Source organism: Hemicordylus capensis, chromosome 5 (genome assembly GCF_027244095.1).
Source record: "Hemicordylus capensis ecotype Gifberg chromosome 5, rHemCap1.1.pri, whole genome shotgun sequence".
Classification (NCBI taxonomy): Eukaryota; Metazoa; Chordata; class Lepidosauria; order Squamata; family Cordylidae; genus Hemicordylus; species Hemicordylus capensis.
In genome coordinates, this window is record NC_069661.1 from 12,792,891 (window position 1) to 12,817,001 (window position 24,111).

A 24,111-nucleotide genomic window follows, 5' to 3' on the forward strand; every position below is an offset into this window, starting at 1 on the left:
CTAATTCCAGGAATAAGTTATAAAGCAACCTGCTCTTTGATAGAAGTGCTAGTTAGTTATCTTATCATTAACGGTCAATAACCTGCAATCAGTAAAACCTGCTTTAGGAGGAGAGTGACAGAACGGGGTCACTGGCAATGAATAAAGTGAATCAGCGAGATAAATTCAATATATTTTCTAAAGGTCAGAGGATGACGAATAAAGTTACCCAATATTCAATACACTGAAATTTAAACATATAGTAACCATGTCGATGCTAAACAATCACTCTAAATATATTAAAATGGCTGGAAATTTTGTATTAAGAGAAAAGATTTTGATGCCTGATTGCTGTATCAAATCCTGAATGAGAGTAGAGCTGCATATTACAGGGTATGAAGTCCCATGATGCAGCCATCCTGCTGAAGCTAAGCAGGCTTGGACCTGATCAGTCCCTGGATGGGAGATCATCAGAAGTCACTGATGGAAGAAAGGCAGAATATAAATGAAAAATCTCTCCTTCCCCTGGAAGCGCTTTCTAACACCCCAAAATATGGCCCAGAGGACTGCACAATCTTCAGGAACATTTTTTAACAGTATTAGAGTACTTAGAGCACTTCCGGGGAGGGAGAAATCAATGGAAATTGTCTCTCTCCTCTGAATTTAGTAATTAGTAATTAGCAAACTCTGCATACCGTGCCTCCACATTGTTAGTGGGGATGTTGGCCAAAATGGTTGCTGAATTGCAAAAAAGTACTCCTTTTGGCTCTAGTTCATTCCACTTCAGATCTGCCCTGATTTACATTAAGCGACTACTGCAGACAAGACCAAAGAGGTCCCAGGACAGCCAAATAAAGAGACAAATATTTCAGAAGATCAGGCAGCCCACGGTCCTCCTCTTTCTGTATTTGGAGAAATGGGTTTGGAACACCATTTCCCCAGCTTGATGCAAATAAGCTTAGGCATAAACAAAACTTCGGCAGATCATCAGGTTACCTTCTGCAACAGTCTAGCCTTCAGTGGACAAAAACAAGAGGGTGATACAGGCTTTTGGGTTTTCATGTATTTACTTTCAAACCAGAATGGCATTTCAAAACACAGCCTTAAGGATTGTCAAATTTGCGGGCAGGATACCAAAAATAATGATTGCGATCTGCTCAGCCGCCAAGAAAATGGCAAACATCTTTTCATGCCCCTCATGATGCTACTAAATAATGAATTATCCCCTTGCTGCACTAATAGATTTAAAATAAAGGTGGGGAAGCAAGCACATCACACAACGTTTCTGATGCAAGGCAAAACCTGAAGGCTCAGCATGTTCACATGCAACCATGTGCAGCCCTTTAACTTGGTCTTGGGCAATCTTAGAGTCCGTCTGCCCTCTGCTGAATCTACCCACTTGACTAGATTGGCTGAGAGGGCTCTGCCCCATGTGCTGCTGACACCTGCTGAGGCCCGTTTGTCGAGCACATAGGACAGGGCCTTCTCACTCTCAACTGAGACCCACATGGCCCCTCTCTCCCAGCCTCAAGTGACGACTGCCCTTTTCATCCAGGCTTTTGGCCAATAAGCTGGTCCTTGGCTCTTTTTAAACTTGTAGTTCTGTTTTGACTGAATTGTTTTTATCCTGTTAAACTGCCCTGGGATCAAAGGATGAAGGGCGGCATATCAATATCAATAAACAAACTCATCAGGAGACTAGCTAATTAACTGACTTTGAGGCAACAGTAAACAAATGCCAAGAATTCACTCAGATTGATGAGTGTCAGGATAAGCCTGGACCTTGGTCAGGAGACCAGTTACTCCAAGGATGAGAGAGACCCTGTATCGGCTATCCAGCTCCCAATGCCACCACTGCCAGAACTGCCTGAACCGGCCATTTCTACAGAGGCGCCACTGCCACCTGAATCCACTACAAGGCAGAGGCCACCACCTCAGCCGAGGCCACACTGCCAATGGAGCCTGCCAACCCTGCAAAGGTTCTGCCACCCATGCAAACCATTGCTTCTGTAGAAACTTCTGAGGAGACACCGGATCCAGCATCTCCCAGGGCCAGGCATCTACTGCCTCTGAAGACCCTGCCTCACCCCCAAGCCAGAGGAGATGACGACATGCCCACAAAGAAATCCAGCAAAGAGGACAATTAGCCTCTCAAGGCTTGCCCCTCAATGGGACTTTGTTCAGGGAGAAGCCTGAAGGTCTCCACTAGAGCAAAGCATTCCTAGGCGGGGCAGGAAAGGGTGTCTTTCACTGCATAAAGGGATCACGCAGCCCTCACTAAAACATTTTTGCATGGCACAGATCAATTCTGGAAAGGTGGAAGTCGAAATCTCCTCCTCCTCTCCATGTGAGCAGTGATGTTATGTTTCTCTGGAACTCAGCAGCAGCACCAGCACTTCTCACATAACACCTACACTTCATTAGGATGTAAGCCATAGTGACTAATCACACCAATCCTTCAAAGTAACAATGTGATAAATGTAATGTCTAGACTTGACCTCTGGGATCTGAGTTAATAAGCAACTTGCTTGCACTGACTGATATTTAATGAGGACTATGAGAGCAAAAAGAATCCCCAAAAGCTCCACTTTTACAAGAGGTATCATTCTTGTAAATCATTTTTAAAAAATTTTTTTAAAAAGGTTTTAAGAAGTTTCTTGATATAGACACCTGTACTGAATTATTGTACTGAATACATACTGTATTCAGATGGCACAATACTGTCCCATGTTGACCTTGCCCGATTTTGGCCACACAGAAATCCATCTTAACTGAAATTTCCTCACTAAGGCTTTGCAGTAGGTGTAACTTTGACACTTGCTTATCTGTTCTAGCAAATAAGCTTATTCAGCAGCTCCCAAAATCCTAAACATCAGGCCTGCTATGCTTTTAAGAACCACAAGCTGGAACTGGAGTGAGGATGGATGCCATCTCATCTCGCCTCCCAGATTTCAGAGCTCCTTGGAGTTGCTTTGGAGGGGGAGGGAGGAAGACACAGCACTCCGGGATGATGCTTGGATCAGTGAATCTGTCCCCTATTAACACATCTGCAACCAGGTTTTCCTGGTCATTTGTGCGGGGGAGGGGGCATTGTTAGGGGTCAATAATCAGGTGAGACCTGGTAGTCACTTCTGGAGAAGTTCTCAGCAAGAGGGTGGGCTAATTCATGCTGTTGTTTAATTATGTGCGAGGCACCTTGGAGGCCCCACAGGTGGAAAGGCAGGATGTCAATGTTTCAGAAAGGACAAAACAGAAAGCAAATGCAAAAGAGAAGCCTGGGAGCTGCCAGAAACATCCCTCTAGCTCAGGGCTGCACAACTCTGGCCCTCCAGTAGCTTTTGGAATACAACTCCCATCAGCCCCAGCCATGGTGGCCAATAGTCAGCAACCAGGGGCATTGTGGTCCCGCATCTGCTGGAGGACCAAAGTTGGGCAAGACACCTGAGAGATTCCCAAGACAAATAACAGCTTTAAATACAGTGCCCTCAGACCTTTTATCATTTGATAAAACTAGCTGTTCTCCAGCTATGTTTTGCTTATGTTCCTTGTTTCAGATCAAGGTGCATGTTTAAAGTTATTGTCTACAGCATGCATGAGAGAGAGAGAGAAAGCGAGAGAGAGAATGTGTGAGGGCTGCGAGACGCCCAGGGATGTATTTTCAGGGGTCACAGAGAGCTTTGAACAGAAGGGGAGATCAGTGAAATTCCCACCCCACCCCCACCCCATGCATGAATGCCCATGCTGTTTTACTCTGGAATGCAGCAAATGTGCATGTGCTTCCTTTGCTGCATATGGGCTTCATAACTCAGGATGTCAGCTGCTATATTTTGCAAAAGGTAGGGAGAAACCATGGCTGAATTCAGAGTTTTCTTCCCCAGCACAAAAAAGGATGGGGTGGGGAACAGTCTTGCCTTTGTCCAGAAAAAGCAGAGGGAAACTGTGCAGAAATTATAAATCAGCAACCCACACAGCTGGCAGATTTCTTAACAAAGTGCAAAGCCACCAAGCCAGGAACTATCGTCTCATCACTGGCAAGAACACAACGGCTTCTTAAATGACCAGTGCTTAGAAGTGGCAACTAACCATCTTCTCACGCATTCCCTTGTAGGGATGTGCAGGGAACCAGTGGGGGCCAGTTTGATGGCGGGGCAGGGGGAGGGTAACTTTAAGGGCAGAGGAGGATGCACTCCCCACCCACACACACCACATTCCCCGCCACCGGCGCTTGCTGGAATACCGGTCCAGTGAGGTGGCAACGTAGCTCTCTGCCGCCTCGTCTGCTCCTTGGACTGGAAGTGACAGGAAGTAGTGTGTATGTGTGCACATCAGGGCGCGTGCACATGAGCGAGTGCGACGTGCATGCACACACTACTTCCTGACACTTCCAGTCCGAGGAGCAGACGGGGTGGCAGGGAGGTATGCTGATGCCCCACCGGACTGGTTTTTCAGCAAGCGCCGGTGGGGGAGACATGGCAGGGGGGAGTGTACCCTCCCCTGCCCTTAAAGTTATCCCTCCCCCCGTTGAACCTCCCAGTGTCCGAACCTGTTTGGAGGCCCATAAAAGGGCCTCCGAACAGGTGTGCGCACCTCTGTATTCCCTTGTTCTCAAATGCTTCTTTCCCCTTGACCAGCAACGACTCCCCTGGCACTCCGGAATTCCAAGCTTACCTGCTCTTTGTCAGGTTTGTCAGAGATGTCGTTCAGACTGGAGGAAGTCAGGTTTCTGTGAGTCATGGCTGGGCTGCCTGCAAGTATAAGATCAAGACCAGTTAATGCATCATTTGCAATGCACAAAAAAGGACAGAGAGGAACATAGGAAGCTGCCATATACTGAGTCAGACCGTTGGTCTATCTAGCTCAGTATTGTCTTCACAGACTGGCAGCGGCTTCTCCAAGGTTGCAGGCAGGAATCTCTCTCAGTCTTATCTTGGAGATGCTGCCAGGGAGGGAACTTGGAACCTTCTGCTCTTCCCAGAGCGGCTCCATCCCCTGAGGGGAATATCTTACAGAGCTGACACTTCTAGTCTCCCATTCATATGCAACCAGGGCAGACCCTGCTTAGCTAAGGGGACAAGGCATGCTTGCGACCACAAGACCAGCTCTCCTCTCCCGTTCCGATTCAGAGGCTCAGGCTGCAGCCATACCTGGCCAGGGCAGTCCCACCAGTACGAGATATTAAGATGATTCTTCTCTGCTAAAGCAAGTGCCAGTACTGAACAACTGCAAAATAAGTTAAGAAGGCACTCTCCAACATCACTCCTTTATCCTCTGCAGATGGGGTTGGGGGTAGGGAGATGAGAGTACAGGATGGTACTGCCTTCAAGCCCTAGTTTTGGGCATCCTGGAAGTATCCAGATGGCCACGGTGGGAAGTTGGATAGCAGAACTTGAGAAACTTCTGGTGAGATCCAGCATGGCTCTTCTTAGCTCCATGGTTGACCTGCCTTGTTGTTTTGGGGAGAGTTTTTTGGTAAGGAAGAAGGCAACACAATTTGCACTGGATTCACCAAGCTGGCCCTGGAGAATAGCTTGGGTCAGCTGTAGCTTGTAAAAAATAACCAAACAATCCCCTTAGGAACCGCATATAAGTAGCTTCCCCACCCCAATCATGTCACATAATGGACATCGTAATGGTACCTGACGTGCTGCAGTTTTTATCGCTACATCTAATCGCATCCTCCAAATGGTGCAAGGAATGCATGGAAGTGTCAGATGCTCCAATAGTAGCTCCCAAATAATTAAGCACAAGGCAGGTAAAAAGAATAAAACTCTTTTAAATGGCTTAAGGATTTAGCAGCTATGCAATACAATCCTACCCATGTTTACTCAGAAGCAAACATGAGTTCAACAGGACATTTAGATTGCAACCCTAACTTCCATTTCAGAAGGAGGTGCAGGTACTTTGGACAATATGGACTGCAGTCCACAAAACTAATATTTTCAAGTGCAGGCGGCAGTTTATTGGGATGCCAGCAGGGCAGCAAAATGCCCCTGCTGCCATTGGCGTAGGAATTCAAGACTAATCTGACCTTTGCCAGGAGCATCTCTCCTTCCACTTCTTGCAAAGGAACATGAGGAGAGAAGAGAAGGCAATCCTGCCTTCACTCCACGCATCACACCACTTCAAGGGTTGGTTCTGAAAGGTGGCTGGTCCCCACCAAGGGCATGGGACAAAGCAGCATTCTGTGACTCACCTTAGGCGCCACAATAGCTTGGGCCACCCCGGAACTGATGTAAAGAATATGGATGCAAAATAAAAGAATGAAAGCCAGACACAGAGCATGTGAGTGGGGACATGGGAGACCCTTATCCAAATCTCAAATCAGCCTGTGTAGACTCATAGATCATGCTGTCTCATCCTAACTCTCTGCACAGAATTGTTATGAAGTTAAATAAGGAAGAATTATAACAAGTTTTGAATATGATACATTATCACCACCTCTTCAGAAGGATAACTGACTATATATATGCAAGCCAGCCTTACAAATTTTGTTCAGGATCATAATGGAAAATAAAGTACCTGCATCCAAGACTAGCCCCCTCCCCCCCATTTTTTTGATATTAGAAATTGGGAGGCGTTTTAAATTCAGATGCCCGTTCCTTTAGAGTGAATGCAAGTATAACCTGTATTTAACTTCTACTTTTTAAGAAGGTATTCTTAAATTCTGAGTCATCTTCGATTTGGGTAAATACAGTAATCCCTGCATCCCAAGTGTGCTACCAGTCTTCACAGAATTGGCATCAAATCAAAGACAGAATGGAACTCATGGCAGCCGTATCTGAATCTAGACTTGAGAGTATCTCCAGTTCAGAAGTCTTTGATGCCAGTGTCTTGAGCTCAGAGTAGAGAAGCTGCAACCAGAGCAACCACTCCTCTGTTGATCAGGCAAAGGCAGAAGGCCAGGTTCTGATACCAGGTGTGGCCAATTCAGAAGATTCAGAATGCCAGGAACAAATGCTGAACACCCCTATTAGATTCTGCATTTGAAGAACCTTGAGGCCTGCACCCATGCACTCCACAGAAGCTCACTCTACTAAGAGAGCAAAGAGGCACCTTTTAAAGGTAGTGATTCTCTTTATTGAGCTGGGGGAGAGCAACTGGCCCTATCCAGCCCCAGCACAACATCCTTCCAGTGGCTGTTGCTGGTGTCTTTCATGTTTCTTTTTAGATTGTGAGCCCTTTGGGGACAGGGATCCATCTTCTTTATTTTTATTTCTCTATGTAAACCACTTTGGGCACGTCCGTTGAAAAGTGGTTTATAAATAATGTCGTCATCACGATATTCAGTTCCAGATCGTTTGGTTTCTAATTCAGGCCCAAGAGATGCTGGCCAGAGGAATGGGGACAGTTCCCTCATGCACGCACCCAGGAACTGAACTGTCACTATAGGCCTCGTTTTTTGCATTTGTCACCACCATAAGGCCCACCCCACCCCACCCCACCCCACACACTCACCCTTCAGATACACGACTGCCTGGGAAGTGCACTCCCAACCCACCATCGACTTACTTAGCCATCCCACGCTGGGGCTGCGCTGCACCCGGATTTCATCATCCAATGTGCGAGTTGCTAGGCACGGCACAGAACTCTCAAGCGGGCTGCGTGCTTTAGTGTCGCAAGAAGCGGGAGGCAGAGCAGGAGCCAAGAGCAGCAGCAACAGGGAGCGGGAGGAGGAGGAGGAGGAGGAGGGAGAGTTAAGGAGAAGAAAAAGAAGAGCTAAAAGCAACTGCATAAGCAAGAAGTTAAGACAGAAGAGCACCCAAACAGCTGCGATAACACACCACAGAACAACACACATCCACACATCAATTAGAGACAAGTCAGGTATTTCTTTTTGCCGGTTTCCTGCAGCTGTATATAATTGTGAAGAGGGCAGCATGAACATTTTAAGCGTTTTGCCACTTGCACCCTTATTTATTTATTAAGTACATAAGTAAGTACATTTATATACCACCCCATACAAAAAAGTCCCTGGGTGGTTAGCTTTTAGCTTTTCAGACTTGTAAATCTTTTTTCAGTTTCAACATATCCATGTGCATTTTTAATGGCATTGTACCAACCAACCCTCACTACAGCCTACCTCACAGACTAGAATTCCCCACTGCAATGTCCAGAAGCCATTGGTGGCTCCTATCAACCCTAGATGTGGCTCAACTAATTATTTACTGTATTTACCTGAATCTAAGACTATCCTCCCCCCCCCCCCCCCCGCAAGTTATTTCATGTTAGAAATCAGTGGATCATCTTAAATTCAGAGTCCTCTTACTTTGGGGGAAATAACCCAATAATCTTTATTAACCTCTATTTTTAAAGGTGCTCATTTTAAATTCTGAGTTGTCTTGTATTTGGGTTAAAACAGTAAAGCTCTGTGTGAAGCTTCAGCCCAAGCCAAATACTCCACAAGCGCACCCTCAAACTGTACAGGGGCAACCATTCCCATCATGCACTGCTGCACCTTGCCCAGTGGTGGTGGGGCTCCTTTAAGAGAAATGGAGACCTCTCGAGCTTTGGCACCATCTTGGAAAGTGCACATGGAGGACTGGGAAGTGTAGTCCTTCTCAGGACTCTCTATGTGCCTTCTAAGATGTCCCTGGGGCTCTATAGGGCTTCAATTCTCTTAAAGGGCCCTCAGCCAGTGCCAGGAAAATCACAGCACTGCATGAGTCAGCATGGTGGGAAATAGATCTCACTCTGACGGTTTTTTGCCAAAGTGCCCCCACTTGAAAAACAGTGAAAATCACTGCCATAGGCAATCCAGTAGGCTAGTTAGAATGCAGCCTTTATCTATCTATCCATCTATCTATCTATTTGTCGATCAATCAATCAATCAGATTTGTACGCCATCCCAAACTTTCCTCTCTGGGTGGTTTCATCTATGTCTGTCTATCAGCCTTTTGATAGGATAGCCCATTCTATCACTGTCTATCAGCCTTTTGATAGGATAGCCCATTCACACAACTGTGTTTTCTGCCTGTGCAAATGCAAGAATTAAACTCTGGAAATGAGTCTGTGGCAACAAAATATCATGACCTCTGAATGATAGTATCTGCCTACTCTTAATTTTTTCTTTTGCAAACTACCTAGATGCTACGGTCTCCTCAGAAGTATAAAAGACCTCTTTGCCAGTTTAACTCTCTAGTTCATTAAGATTCTGCTGCTGAACAGCTCCCATAGAATGAAAAATCAACCACAGAGGGTAGCATCCAGAATAAGTTAGTCATGACTAAGCACTACTGAAATCAGTGAGAGTAATGTCAGTCATGACTAACCAAAAACTAATTAATGTAAATGGGATTTAGTCATGACTAACAACTGCTACCAGAAAATTGAGACAGATCACCCTAGGCATACATCACACAGGAAGTTAATTCGAATTTGGTAAGGCCAACAGAAGCAAGATAATATTGGTCCTTGTGTCACCACTTGGCTATCTCTGGCCTAACCAAAGTGTACAGCAACACACATTGTTGTAACAGACACAAACTGATACAGTCTTAGGGACTTCTTTCCCAGTATCTGAATAGCAACATAGGTAGCCTGCCTTATGATGAGTCAGACCATTGGTCCATCTAGCTCAGTATTGTCCATACTGACTGGCAATGGCTCCCCAAGGTTTCAAGTAAGAGTCTTTCCCAGCCCTACAGGAGGAGAGCTGGTCTTGTGGTAGCAAGCATGACTTGTCCCCTTTGCTAAGCAGGGTTCACCCTGGTTGCATTTGAATGGGAGACTACATGTGAGCCCTGTAAAAATATTCCCCTCAGGGGATGGGGCCGCTCTGAGAAGAGCATCGGCATACTTGCATGCAAAAGCTTTCAAGATCGCTCCCTGGCATCTCCATGATAGGACTGAGAGAGACTCCTCCTGCAACCTTGGAGGAGCCGCTGCCAGTCTGTGTAGACAATACTGAACTAGACAGACCAATGGTCTGACTCAGCATATGGCAGCTTCCTATGTTCCAGTGTACCTAGAGATGCGAGGGATTGAACCTAGAACCTTCAGCATGCAACGCAAATGTTGTATCACTGAGCGATGGCCCCATCCCCTAGGGAGAATATCTCATAGAAGACAGTGCTTGCATGCAGTCACCAGTGTTCCCTGTAGGAAGGATTCCCAGTTGTTGACTACAACTCCCATAATCCCCAGTCAAAGGCCACTGCAGCGAGGAATGCTGGAAGTTGTAGTCAACAACATCTGGGAATTCCTCTTACAGGAAACTCTGGTATTCACCCTTCCAAATGCAAACCAAGCCTGATTAACAAAGGGGATCATTCATGCTCACTGACATAAGACTGGCTCTTCACCTATGCCCCATGAAGCAAACAACAGGTCTGGAAAGCTCTCATGTAGTACATCTTGTAAATAACTACAGGTGACTTTGCAACACAAGATCTTTAGATTGGCCAAAACATTGCAAACTGTCATTTTAATTCTTGTTGAGAAATGGACCTCATCCTGACAGTTGCACCTGGAAAATGACTGGTACTCTTGAGCTTTTCAACAGAAGTTAAACTTCTATATGGGCTGTGATTTATACCTAAGCAGCACATCAATGAATAAAAAGGTGAACTCCATTTTGTAACACTTCAAATGATGCAGTAACGATTCACTTGCTCGCTCTTTTCAAAATGTCACCTCCAGAAACACCACTTATTTCACCCTCTCTCCTCCCGCTCCTCTTTCTTCTCTCATTATTTTTAAACTCGTTTAATGCATTATTTAGCTACTTAGAAGAACTTGAATGACACTTAAAGGAATAAAGTTCCATTGCTCTGTCCAACAATACGCCTTATTGTCAATGCTGCCTTCTTGATGCATTTTTCAACAACTTCCAGTTTAAATAAGTAATCACGATAAATAAATGATAAATTCTCTGTTTCCAAACTATTGTTTCATCTTCAGGGGCAGACATGGGATTGCCCAAGCTTCTTTTAATATCTTCTCTTGGACCAACATCCATAGGTAACAAGCTTCCACACTTCAAAAGAATTATGGTAATGCCAGTAGATATCTTGTAATATCTACTTGACATTGCAAAGCCAGTTCAACATATCTTGTTCCAAAAAGGGACATGACCTGAGCTACTCTGTTTATCTGTCCAGCCATCTCATTTCTTGGTCTATTATGGATCTAACTAAGCCACAAACAAGATGCAGACATTATATATTTGAGACAGACAGCTGACACCCCACTCATCTTATTCCCCTGCTAACTGAGCAAAGAGGTACCTTTTTAAAGTGGTGATTTTCTTTATTTAGCAGAGGAAGAGCAACTGGCCCTATCCATCTCCAGCACAGCATCCCTCCTAGGGATGTGGAAATCAAATCGAATTCAAATCAATTTGACTCAAATCTGGCTGATTTGAGTGATTCAAATTTGAATCAAATCATCCCTTAAAAGCGAATTTTTGAAATTCAATTCAAATTTAATTCAAGGGCCATTTGGCACCTTTTTTAAACCATCCAGGCCCCCGATTGCTTAAAAAAGAAGTCAAAGCAGGGTCAAAACAATTCAAATTTGATTCAAATTGAAATTTCAGGCCAGATTCAAATTCGATTCAAATTTGAAATGAATTGAAAAATTTGTTTCATGCACATCTCTAATCCCTCCAGTCGCTGTTGCTGGTGACTCTCTTATGTTTCTCTTTAAGACTGTGAGCCCTTTGGGCAGAGGGTGCCATTTTAATTATTTATTTAGATCTATGTAAATCGTTTTGGGAACTTTTCTTGAATTGCAGTATATAAATATCCTTCATTGTTGTCATTTGGCTGCAATGCCATCACAGGCAAACATTTCTTCAACTGACAACTGCTGCCTGCACATGCTGTAAATGCTACCTTGTCCACAGTCAGCACATGATGGAAACATCATATGACCAGGCAATCATGTGATTACTGCAACCATTGTTTGAAAGCCGTGTTTTTGTAAATCTACCCATATCTACATTATATGGTCAGTGGGGTTGTCATATGGAACACATCTATCCAAAACAACTCCTGCACAAGCCTTGTTGAAATGAATGGGAAATGCACAAGAGATGTGTTCTTGCTCAAGACCAATTCATTTCAAAGGAGCTGAAACAAGTGTCTAATGGCTTCTACCCATTATGGTCTTATTAAGTTGAAATGCAGCTAGCATATATATGCCTCGATCAATGGCTACTAGTCTGGAGGCTATAGGCCACCTCCAGCCTCAGAGGCAAGATGCCTCTTAATACCAGTTTCAGGGAAGCAACAGCAAAAGTGAGGGCATGCCCTCAGCTCTTGCCCATGGGCGTCCCAGAAGCATCTGGTGGGCCACTGTGTGAAACAGGATGCTGGACTAGATAGGCCTTAGGCCTGATCAAGCAGGGCTGTTCTTATGTTCTTATGCCACATTTCCATGGAAGCATGGAAAAAAACATTTGTAGGCTCAGAATTCAACTAAGAGTTTCATATTTCAATTTGAAAAAGTTTCTGGCCTTTATGAGCGCAAAGTCAGAGCAGCAGTAAAGAAAATTCCTAATAGCAGGCACTTCAGTCTCCTGTATGTCTTCCAGCTCCTCTTCGTGGGTAGCAAATAAACAAGAAATTGTGGAAAATAAAAGAAATAGTCCAAATATCTTTAATTTGCATAATCTATGAGACAGCAGAAGTTAACTTTTCTCACTGCAGAAACTTTGGTTTTCTTAAAAAAAAAAAAAGCACACACGTAGTCCTGCCTATTCTATATAGAAAGAACGAGCTCACTTTCATTTTGCTACCATTTCTTTTAATGAGAAAGAAAAAGTAAAAGTCTCATTTTCCCTCTACTGAGGTGTAAGATCAGGTGCACATGCAACAATGCAAGAGAAAATACAAATATATATGCTTGTTCTTCCCCCCTGCCCCAACAATGAGTGGTATTTGCAGACTGAAATCCATCTATCTTTTTTTTTTTTACATTGTTATAACTACTTCATGTGCCCTTATGTCACTCTATCATTTTCCCCCACTGTTTTTATTATTATTAGCATCTCTTCTTTTCCATCCTTGTTCCTCACTATGATCAAAGTACTCTGGTGTAAACAAGATGATACTTGCTAAAAGGCTCTTTATATTTTTTTCAATTTAAACTTCAAATGTTTTTGTTTCTTTTACAAAAGCATTACATTAATGCTTCCAAAAACAAACAATGGACAGGTAAATTGAGGATTCCAGATAGATGGCAATTAAGGGAGAATTACACTTTTCACTAATGACAAAAAGCATCTTTAGGGCTCTTGGCAATTTGCATCTTGCAAAGTTGCTCAGGAGCTCCATGTTAACCAACACATACCATTCGCTTGTCCCCCTGATTGTAAGGATCTATCCTTCATTTGACAAAAAGTCAGCCAATCTCCTGCTGTTGACCAGTGTTGACCTCCAGTTAGTTATGTCGGCATCTTCAGAAGCAGTGGTAGTGGATGTGTTGATATGATGAAGCTAAATGTGGCTTAGAACGGATTCATCTCTGGGCATTAAACCAAAAATCTCCGGGTCTAAATCTGGGTTCATACCTAGTGAACTACTGTGGACTGTGTGAACTCGAGGCTCTCTTCAGGCACAGAATGGAGTAGCTGTGTTCTGCATAGTGGCATAGTCTTACAGAAGGTGGGGAAACCTTAACACACAAATATTTTTGCAAGTCCCTCCATGGTTCTGCTCCTCTTATTCCTTTTTCTATGTAACCTGCTCTGAGAACTATTTTATTAAAAAGTGGTATATTGTTATTACCACTAATACCACAGAATTGCGGCTGCAGATGCTAATATTGAACACAGCTACTCCATTCTTTGCCTAGAGAGAGCCTTGAGTTCACACAGTTCACAGTAGTTCACTAGGCTTCACCCCAGACCCAGAGATTCTTGGTTCAAGGCCCAGAGATGAATCCGTCCTAAATCCACATGAGCTCCACTATGCAGACAGATCCACTTAGAACGGATTCATCTCTGGGCATTAAACCAAAAATCTCTGGGTCTAAATCTGGGTTCATACCTAGTGAACTACTGTGGACTGTGTGAACTCGAGGTTCCAAGGATGCCCATATAACTAACTGGAAGTCCCACATGAGTAAACGTGTGTTTGGAGTTCAAATCAAGACACTCATTAAAGCAGTTATTAAATCCTCCCCTGACCACATTCCGGCTACTGATATGTAACTCGCTGACCTTTCTCCTTGTTGACCCCAGCCTTGTTCAGCTTTGTACAACACCTAGCATACTGTTTAGCACGATGTTAATCAGCAGCTCTAAGAAAAGATGTGCAGGAAATATGGGATGTCTGGAAATATACAGTGTATGCAAACAAACAAAAGAAGCCTTTAAAAAAGGCAACGGAATGCAAGAACAATATTATGGGAAGGAGGGGGTTTTCAAAAACGCTAAGGCAATGAGTGGCATGCTGGAGTGTACTGGACTGGGTGTGGCCCTTTAAAGCTGCAGCGGTGTGTTGTGGATGGTGGCAGAGACAGCGGTGATGGCTCCTCCCACAGGCCGCCTGCCTCCCAAATGCCCTGAAAATGGCCCAACCTGGCATTTGGGAGGAATGCAGACATGAGGAAGGAGATCTCGTCACCATCTCCACCATCCAGGCAGAGATGGTGGCGAGAGCTCCTTCCTCGGGCCTGCCTTCCTCCCAAATGCCAGGTCGGGCTGCTTTTGCCCATTTCGAGGCCCGGAATGGTCCGAAAACAGCCCTTCCCCAACAGTTAAATGGAATCTGAGTCCTGAAGTAAGGGAAGCATCCGCAGCTTTGCCTCTGACTTGATGGCCCCAAAGGAGGGCCTGCAGCCAGCTGCAGAGACAAACACTGTGTGCTTTAGAAGAATTGTATACCTTACTTTGCACTCTCCTGCTTTGAGAAATATTGGTCTACATCGTGTGACTTCACAGCCAAGACCCTACCAAGACCAGCCCAAATCTGTAGACCCTGATAACAAGTTTATCATCAGCCATCTTCTTATTACTTATTCCTTTTCTAAGTAAAATGCTTTGAGAACTTTTTTGTTGTTGAAAAGTGCTGTATTAAGAACAGAAACCACAAAATAAAATTAGATTTATATTTTTAATATTTTAATGTTGGGTTTTAAATGATTTTGCTGTTTAAATGATTTTAATTGTAAACTGCCCAGAGACGCAAGTTTTGGGCGGTATAGAAATATGTTAAATAAAATAAATAAAAAATAAAATTAGCAAACCAGAGTGGGTATATCAGGCAGCTTCAAGATCAAATATTTCCTAGCCCAGAATGCTGTTTCACACATTGCAAGCCATATTTTGAGAACTGCTCTTGAAAAGATAGGTCTATACTTAAGAACATAAGAACAGCCCTGCTGGATCAGGCCCAAGGCTTATCTGGTCCAGCATCCTGTTTTCCAGAGTGGCCCACAAGGTGCCTCTGAGAAGCTCAAGGCAAGAGGTGAGGGAATGCCCTCTCTCCTTCTGCAATTGGTATATAGAGGAATCTTGCCTCTGAGGCTGGAGGTGGACCCACAGCCACCAGCTAGTAGCCACTGATAGACCTGTCCTCCACAAATTGTCTACGCCCTTTTTAAAGCCATCCAAGTTAGTGGATGGCGCAGAGAATTCCCTGGATTAATTATGACCTGTGTGAAAAAGTACTTCCTTTTGTTGGCCCTAAATTTCCCGGCCTTCAGTTTTATGGGATGACCCCTGGTTCTAGCACTGAGAGAGGGAGAAAAATTTATCTCTGTCCACACTCTCTCCTCCATGCATGAATTCTTTCATGTATAATAATATCATGTCTCCCCATGGTCGCCTCTTTTCCAAACTAAAAAGCCCCAGATAATGTAGCCTTGCCTCATAAGGAAGGTGCTCTAGGTCCCTGATCATCTTGCTTGCCCTCTTCTGCACCTTCTCCAGTTCTATAATGTCCTTTTTGAGATACAGTGACCAGAACTGTAAGCAGTATTCCAAATGTGGCCTCACCATACATTTGTATAAGGGCATTATAATATTAGCATTTTTATTTTCAACCCCCTTCCTAATGATTCCTAGCATGGAATTGGCCTTTTTCACAGCTGCCGCACACTTTCAATGAGCTGTCCACCATGACCCCAAGTTCTCTCTCCTGGTCAGTCAGTGACAGCCAGGATTGTATATGAGAAGTTGGGTTTTTTTGCCACAATATGCATCACTTTACACTTGCTTACATGGAACCTCATTTGCCATTTTGTCACCCACTCCCCCAGTTTGGAGAGACCCTTTTGGAGCTCCTCACAATCTGTTTTGGATTTCACTCCTCTAAATAGTTAGTGTCCATACCTAGAGTGCTGCTCTATCAAAATAAGCCTGGGTGCAGTCTCCCTGAACTCTTAACACTATATGTTAAGAATCCAAGTCTACTTTTAAGGCTGTACTCCCTGGATACTATAGATACTAGTACTAAATGGGAATGCATGTACTACAGCTATTATAATAAAACTGTATTTTTGCAAAAACTAACTTTTTGGTATAATGGATTTTCAAATGCTGGGTTCGAACAGTGCACAAGGGACTTTGTGTGTCACGTTATGGGAGGCAAGTGTGTGTGTTTCAATAGACATGTTAGTGAAACTCACCAGGTTCATGTCTGGAAACAAACTTCAGAATCTTGTAATGCTGACCTCAAAGAAGAGGTGAGCAGTATGAGTCAGGGAAGAATTCCCAGCTTCCCCTGGGAAGCACTCTACCAAGCTTCACAGGAAAAGTATTTCTTCCAAAGTCACGACTTTTCTTCCTTGAGCTAACAACAAGCACACCAGAGAGGGAAGAGATCAGCTGTTCTGGGAGGACATGCAGGATAAAAGACCAGAAAGAATTCTGCATATTAAATCAGCGCTCGTTGTAAGCATTTATGAAGCAAAAGCATCACTTCGTTGGGGGAATGAGGGAGATGGGAGGGGCTCTGGGAATGAGAAAGAGTGGGGATGGTCTAGGGGAAGCCCACAGAACAAAGTCCCATTCAAACAAACTTGAATATAGAAAGCAGAAAGTGGGCGGGGCAAAGGCTGCATGAAGGATCAGATAAAAGGGACTATAGAGGGTAGAAGTTGATTAGGAGGATTAGAAGCTAATTTAAGGGGAAAGGAGGACAATTAAAGGAGACCCTTCATGGTAGGAGTGGTGGTGGATGTCACAGGAGCTGAAGGAAGTGCTATACAGCTGATTTCTTCTTGAAAGTCATTTCCTCTACTGGAGCTGAGCCCTTTCTCATGATCCAGGAGAAGGGCTTGAGGGCAGGGAAGGTTGCTTAAACTTACCTTCCCCGCAGTTGATTCTTCAGTCCTTTGTGGGTGCGTGCATCACATGCCCAGATGATTGCCGGCTGCCCCCGGCAGCATGGAGGTTTGGGGGCAATGGGGTGAGTGCATGGTACATTGTGGGGATTCTTCCAGCACTGGAAGGGAGCCCCGCAGTCTCTCAGTCACAGCTGCCAGCAGCTGGCGTTGACATACGATTCATAAAAATGGGGCAAAGGGAGTGGTTCACTCCCTTAACCCCCATTTAAGAGGCTGGCCTCTTTGACGGGTTTGCTGCCGAGGCACTGCAGGGACCAGGCGCGTTCCCTGCGGTTCTTACGAGCAACCAAGAACGGCTTCCTTAGCCCACTTTTGGCTGCACCTGAGAGCAGCCTCGTCATGTATGGATTTTGCAGGTTTATATCCTGCATTTCATTCAAAATGACTCTGAAGGTGAAGTCATTCAAACTAGCTGGGCCGGGCACAGCACATCTGCGCCTCTAGTTTGGCCCAGCCATTTTCTCCCATTAGCCGCTGCCGTTTTCTTGCCGCCCACCGGTGCCTAACTTCCCACCCGCCTGCCAGCCACCTCCGGCCAGCCTGCCACCACCTCCTCCACCCGTCCGGCTTCCTCCTCCCACTGGCGCGGCTTCGCCCACCAGCACAGCTCCACCGGCCAGCTGTCTCCTCCCACCGGCATGGCTTCACTTGCCAGCAGGGCTCCACCGGCCGGCCACCTCCTCCCGCCAGTGCAGCTCTGCCAGCTGCCATGGCTGTTCTCCTCTTCCACCCCCGCCACTTATCCCCTGGGCAGCTGCTTGCAAACTCTTGCAAGAGCTGCCACACATGGGATAGGCGAAGGGTACATTTAAGAGAATTAAATATATAGATTATTCATTTCATTCAAAATTCTTCCAACATGCAACAACCAACCACCCAGCACAGCTTTGTTCCTCTGGCCAGCTGCAGAGGCCAGAGTGTGCTTCTCTTGTTTCTGCAGTCGCCAGGCACCTGGCAATTGGAGCAAGAGTTCTTTCGGGCAGGGAGACGCAAAGGAAGCTCCCTGAAGCTTTTCCTCTGATCAAGGCCCACCTAACTCAATGAAAGTTCCATTTACAGAAACGTGTGAAGCACCAAAATCTAAGATCAATCATTAAAGCTGCTTTTGATGGCTGCTTTGAACTGCCAAAGCTGTAGCATTGGAATTTCTATCAATCCCCTCATACAGAAAACAATTTATTCCAAAATATACATACAAAGAAATACTACAGGGAATGGCTTTTCCTCAAAATCCTGAATAAAGCATCATGCAAATCAGCTTTACCCACACTAGGTCGTATGCTCTGTAATTTAACAAATTTAAAACATATAAGATAGTAAGGTTGTTCTCATGACTGTTCTGGGCAGGGCTGGGGAGGTGGGAATGGTAGGTGGACACAACTTACCTTCCCCACCACAATTTGCGGCGTTCTGTAACCGTTCACACTGTGTGCCCACACAACCAGGACCAACCAGGGGAAGCAAACTGCAACCACCTGCAGCCCACAATGCACCGTGCAAGAAGCACAGTGCATTGGGGGAGCTCCTCGTCACCAGTCACTCTAGCCACCTGGCTCTGTGGTGGCTAGAGCAGCCACATGACCGGGGACTGGTAGATGGGCACACTCGCACCATTCTACTTCAGTAAAAGCCTGGGGGGGAAACTCGGGCTACCCAGCGGGGCAGCAACGGGATTGGGCCCAATCCCAGCACTCCACACAAGCAACCCTACCCATGTGAACATCCCCAGTGAATTTCCAAGATTGATCCTACATCTGCAAATTACTGGGGCAGGGAAGAGAAGGTTCATCCCAGTTCCAAATTACAACTAAGGCACTCAATATCCACTGAAAACCAACAGTGGAACGAAAGCCATTCTTGAGTACATCTGAAAAACTTCAGCCCTATTGGCATGAGAAGTCCAAGAGTCATTTTATACATTCACAGTGACCAAGCGGTAAAGATCTACTGGGACTGTACCTCTAGAGACTGCAGGTAGGGAACTGCCTAACCCCCTTTTAAAAAAATGGCTTTTAGCCGAGGTTAAGGGTGCTCTTGCACCCTTAACCTGGCTACCGGGAACCGTATGATTCCTCGGGCTCTGTACAGCCCAAGGAATCATAGAGACAGGTGCAAAGAGCGCCCGTCAGAGGGGGGAAATCCCCAATGCAACACACATGCTGCACATTGCATTGAGGGATGCCTGGAGGCTGGAACAACAAGTTCCAGCCCTAGATTCCTTTGCCCTGCTCTGTGCTTCACTGAGCTGCAGAGAGCTGGGCTGTCCGTGTGGACACGTAGGAGGAACACCGAAGCCAACCTGCTTGGTCGTCGGGGTGGGTGGGGGTGGAGGAGGTAAGTGGGAAGCAGCCTTCCCCTCGTGCCCTCCCCACCTGCCCAGGACCATCGTGAGAACAGCCTCAGAATGTTTTTCCAGGCATGTTGAGAAGTGTGGCCAGTTCCCCCTCAGGCAAACTGTTATGCAGAGTCTTTAGCATGGTTAATGCCAATTTATTTAGAAGTACAGGATAAGCTTAGAAATAATGAGATTTCAGAAATCTAATGCACTTGGTGATTCTTTTGTTTGCCCTATGATTTCTGATGCTTTGGGATCAAATGGTACTGCTCTTTCGAACTATAACAATAACTGAGAGAGAGGATGGAGGTGATCCACCTCCTCACAAGGAATGCCCTGATTCCAGCTGTGCCAGCGTGGTGTAGTGGGTAGAGTGCTGGACTAGGACCAGAGAGACCCGAGTTCCACTCCCCATTCAGCCATGAGACTTGCTGGTTGACTCTGGGCCAGTCACTTCTCTCTCAGCCTAGCCTACTTCACAGGGTTGTTGTGAGGAGAAACTTAAGAATGTAGTACACCACTCTGGGCTCCTTGGAGGAAGAGCGGGATATAAATGTAAAATAATAATAAATTCCCAGAATTCTAACCCAAGTCTGTCCAATCAGCATTGAGGTCCGTGTGCTGCCCATCAGTAATTATGCACACCACTATGCAAATCAGCCACAGACCTCTTTTCCAAAGCAGCCTCTCCTCAAGCCTAGTGGGTTTGACACAGATCAACACTTCTCATATTAAACTTCAGAGAGGATGTTGTGTGTGTGTGACACTAGATGCTTTACTCAGTCTTTTTCTTGTCTAAACTACTAGACATGTGCTTTTGTTACGACACTAACAAAACATGAAGCACGCTCATATCTTTTACCAGTTAGACAGTGGAGATATGGTTAGGGATGTGCCACAGCATTAGAAGCCTTCAGAATCCATAACTGAGACTTTGGTCAGTATGGTCTGCTACTCTACACGTGGGTTAGATGCACTGCCATGAGATGACGATGGAGTTAGTTTTTTTCCAGTGGGTGTCTAAGGGAAGGCCAAAGCCCACTGGCCTCAGCATTACCATTATCGGGGTTGGTAAACATCCTACTTGCACTGGAGACGGTCTTCCCGATGTCAGCCAAAGAGCGCAGGTTGGATTTTTTGGTCTGGTGCCGATGCTTCCTGAGCAGCGTGTAGGTGACCTTGTCCTTCATGTCTTGCTTCAACAGCCCTGTCTCAATCTGATTGTCAACAACCATCTCTGTTGCACAGAAAGAGTGAAGTGAAAAGAAGGAGAAAATGGCAAGTCAGGAAGGGTGGGGGGAATTTTGGGAGTTTTGCTGTCAATTCCCTTCCACACCCTAGGCATACCCAAAGTATTTGCTGTTTGCTAGCTCCAAATCAATTGTAATTTTAGCAAAGTTATCTATCTGCTTTGAAAAGACATGTGTTTCTTTGCCTTGTATTAATACAAGACTATAGGAAGCTGCCTTCATCCAAGTCAGACCATTGGTCCATCTAGCCCAGTAAATTGTAGTTGGGGATGATGGGAGTTGTGATCCAGCAGCATCTGGGAGGGCCACAAGTTGTGAACCCCTGGTCTACAATGACTAGCACCAACCTCTCCAAGGTTTCAGGCAGGAGTCTTTCCCAGCTCAACCTGGAGGTGTCAGGGAATGAACCTGGGAACTTCTGCATGCAAAGCATTTACTGCTGAGCTGCAGCCAAGTAGCTGCTCTACCATGGAGGACTCCAGCACAGAGGCTGTGTACTTTACAAATCCATGCAGTCACCCAAATGGGCCATCAGTCAAAATTTAGCTAGTAGCACAGAAAGGTGACATTCACAGGGGACGTTGCTCATGGGAACTGCAAGGAATTTACTCACTCCTTGCTAATATACTCTGAATTCTACAACTCCTCCTCACAACACTGTGAAGCTATTCTCACGAGCAGCGAAAACCGGGCTAGAAGAGCCCGGCCTGGGTTTCGCTGCACATGGGAACCGCTGGGAGCCACATGGCTTCCGGGAGCGGCATGGTGGCAAGCCCTCTTAAGTAGCCCGCTGCTTAAGCCAGGTTTTGGGCAAACTGGGCTAAGCAATCATGTGTCTGCTGCAGCTACTTGAAGCAGCGGCAGACACACTTGTGGTGGGGGGGGAAGTTACGCGGTGCATTATTGGGGCGGGGCACTGCATGGTGGCACTTCCCTGAACCCGACTCCCGCAGCGCCCAAGCGAGCCACGGGAACGCCACAGGGAAGCCGCCACTCGTCTAGGCAGGCAGGCAAGGTCGGGAAAACCTGCTCTCCCTGCAGACCTCCAGGATGGCCGGACTGGCCGCCCACACGACTACCAGCTCTGTCATGGAGCCAGTAGGGCGGCAGGGATCGGGGGCCACCTGGCACCCAGAGCTCCCAGGATGCCCCGTGCAAGTGTGTGGGGCATTCTGGGGAGACCTCCGCAACTGGGATGCTTGTTGTAGCCTACCGGTTGGGTGTCTACTCGTGTGTCGGCGCAGAGGCACATGATGAGTAAATGGAGTTAGCGGAGCGAGCACTCCACGAACCTCGTTTTAGGGGAGGGGTTCTTAGCCGCCATTGAACCACCGGGCTCGCTCCCTTAGCCCAGTTTCTCTCCATCGTGAGAATAGCCTCATTTGTTCTTGTCAAACAGAGTTACAGAACACACTGCTTGGTAAGTTCATTCCACTTACCTACTACCTGAGGGAGCGACGAGGCCTCCATATCTAACAGGATCGATCCTTTCTCTATACACGTCCTCAGCTCAAACAAACTATGCAGGGATAACGTGGCAACGTGAGGTTTGCTCCATCTCTCTCCGCCCTGTTCCACTTTTTCTTCAAACTTTATCCACCTGCAAGAGAGAAAAGAGTCATTGGGAATGAAGTTACAAAGAGGGCCGCCTTTCAGTACAGTCTTTTCCCTGTTGTGAGTCATTTGGAGCAAGATCACACCAGAAACAGGGTCGAACCCATAACTGAGCCAACCATGTGGGGTTAGAGGGGCCGCCGTGCACATCCTGGTGTGAATGGAGCTCACCTGTTGCTCATATCCCTGCTCGGCCGTTCACCCACCACTGCCGTTGGCTTGCCCTCCTTTGCGGCTGTGGCATGAAGTCTAATGATTTCACTGCCCCAGTTCCTGTTCTCACTAGGATGGGTCCACGCCAGGGCGGTGACAGCATTAGGCAGTGTTGCCAGTGGCAAGGGCGGCAGTGAGTGAGCTAAGCAGCCAGGAGGGGGCCTGTAGAAGTGAGCAGTGGCAGCTGCAGAGGTGAGTGTCAGGTGAGCAGTGGCAGTGAGGGGTGCTCAAAAAAAAAAATCTAGGCATGAGTCTCCACCAACATCACAACACCACTATCCAGCCATGCAGAGCAGCCATTGAGAATCCCTCTTTTTTATTAATTATTATTATTATTATTATTATTATTACATTTATATCCCGCTCTTCCTCCAAGGAGCCCAAAGCGGTGTACTACATACTTAAGTTACTCTTTCACAACAACCCTGTGAAGTAGGTTAGGCTGAGAGAGAAGTGACTGGCCCAGTCACCCAGCTAGTATCATGGCTGAATGGGGATTTGAACTCGGGTCTCCCCGGTCCTAGTCCAGCACTCTAACCACTATACCACGCTGGCTCCGGACCATTTTTATTTTGTACACAGAAAATAAAAAAGCCACTTTGATGATGGAGTCCTAATAAAATACGGGGAGATTATGATGTCATGCACACGACCTCACTTCCTGGGGAGGGGAGGCAGGATCTCTCCTACCTTCCCCCACACAACCATCGCACTGTGCTCCCAGATAAGCGCCATAGCAACAAAGAGGCTGGGGAAAGGACGCCCGGCCTCCAGACAGCCCACAATGCACTGCGCTGCTTGTGTGGTGCATTGAAGTCATTCTAAGCACCAGGGCTCTTCTTTCCCCAAACTCTATGGTAGCTGCCAGCAGCCCAAACTGCAGGGCTGCAGGCTGTCTGTGCTGCTGTCTGTGCATGCGGGGCAGCACCAGGATTGGGTCCAGCCCCCACGCTCCACACAAGCAGGGCTGCTCGTGTGAACAGCCTGTCTCTCCATTTCAGCAACACCTTTTATGATAGTTTTCCAAATCTGAATTGAATTGCAGTATTTATTTAGTCAAAAAAAGCTGCGAGGTTAACATTTCACCTATATTTCAAAATCTTAATATGTATTTTTAAAACCAACTTATTAGATTCCAAATATACAGGGTCCCCATCTGGTGGGTTTAGTCAGATATGAGCTCCATCATGCCAAATCATGAACCATATCTTAGAACCCAAATCACTGGGCTTGTTCAGACGCTGCATGGAACTTCTGTTAAAGCTGAGTTCTGTTAGATGCCCCTCAGCCCCTGTTAACTGAGGAAAGAGACACCTTTTAAAGTGGTGATTCTCCGATATTTAGTAGGGGAGAGCAACTGGTCCTCTCTAACCCCAGCACAGTATCCCTCTAGTAGTGACTGTTGCTGGGGTCTACCTTATGTTT

The 24,111-nt window shown here is 46.0% G+C and overlaps 1 protein-coding gene across 9 annotated transcripts in view; it reads right to left on the reverse strand.

The window, feature by feature from the left end:
- SLC4A4 (solute carrier family 4 member 4) overlaps positions 1 to 24,111 on the reverse strand; it is a 310,714-nt gene that overhangs the window by 107,582 nt on the left and 179,021 nt on the right. For 4 of the 9 annotated variants that reach the window (XM_053252940.1, XM_053252942.1, XM_053252946.1 and 1 more), the window contains 4 exons: positions 22,299 to 22,459; positions 20,667 to 20,846; positions 7,489 to 7,584; positions 4,648 to 4,724 (listed from right to left, as the gene is read on the reverse strand). In XM_053252940.1, coding sequence (XP_053108915.1) covers positions 4,648 to 4,724; positions 7,489 to 7,584; positions 20,667 to 20,846; positions 22,299 to 22,459 — 514 coding nt within the window. The remainder of the gene's footprint in view (positions 1 to 4,647; positions 4,725 to 7,488; positions 7,585 to 20,666; positions 20,847 to 22,298; positions 22,460 to 24,111) is intronic. The other 5 variants (XM_053252945.1, XM_053252949.1, XM_053252944.1 and 2 more) reach the window with 3 other exon arrangements.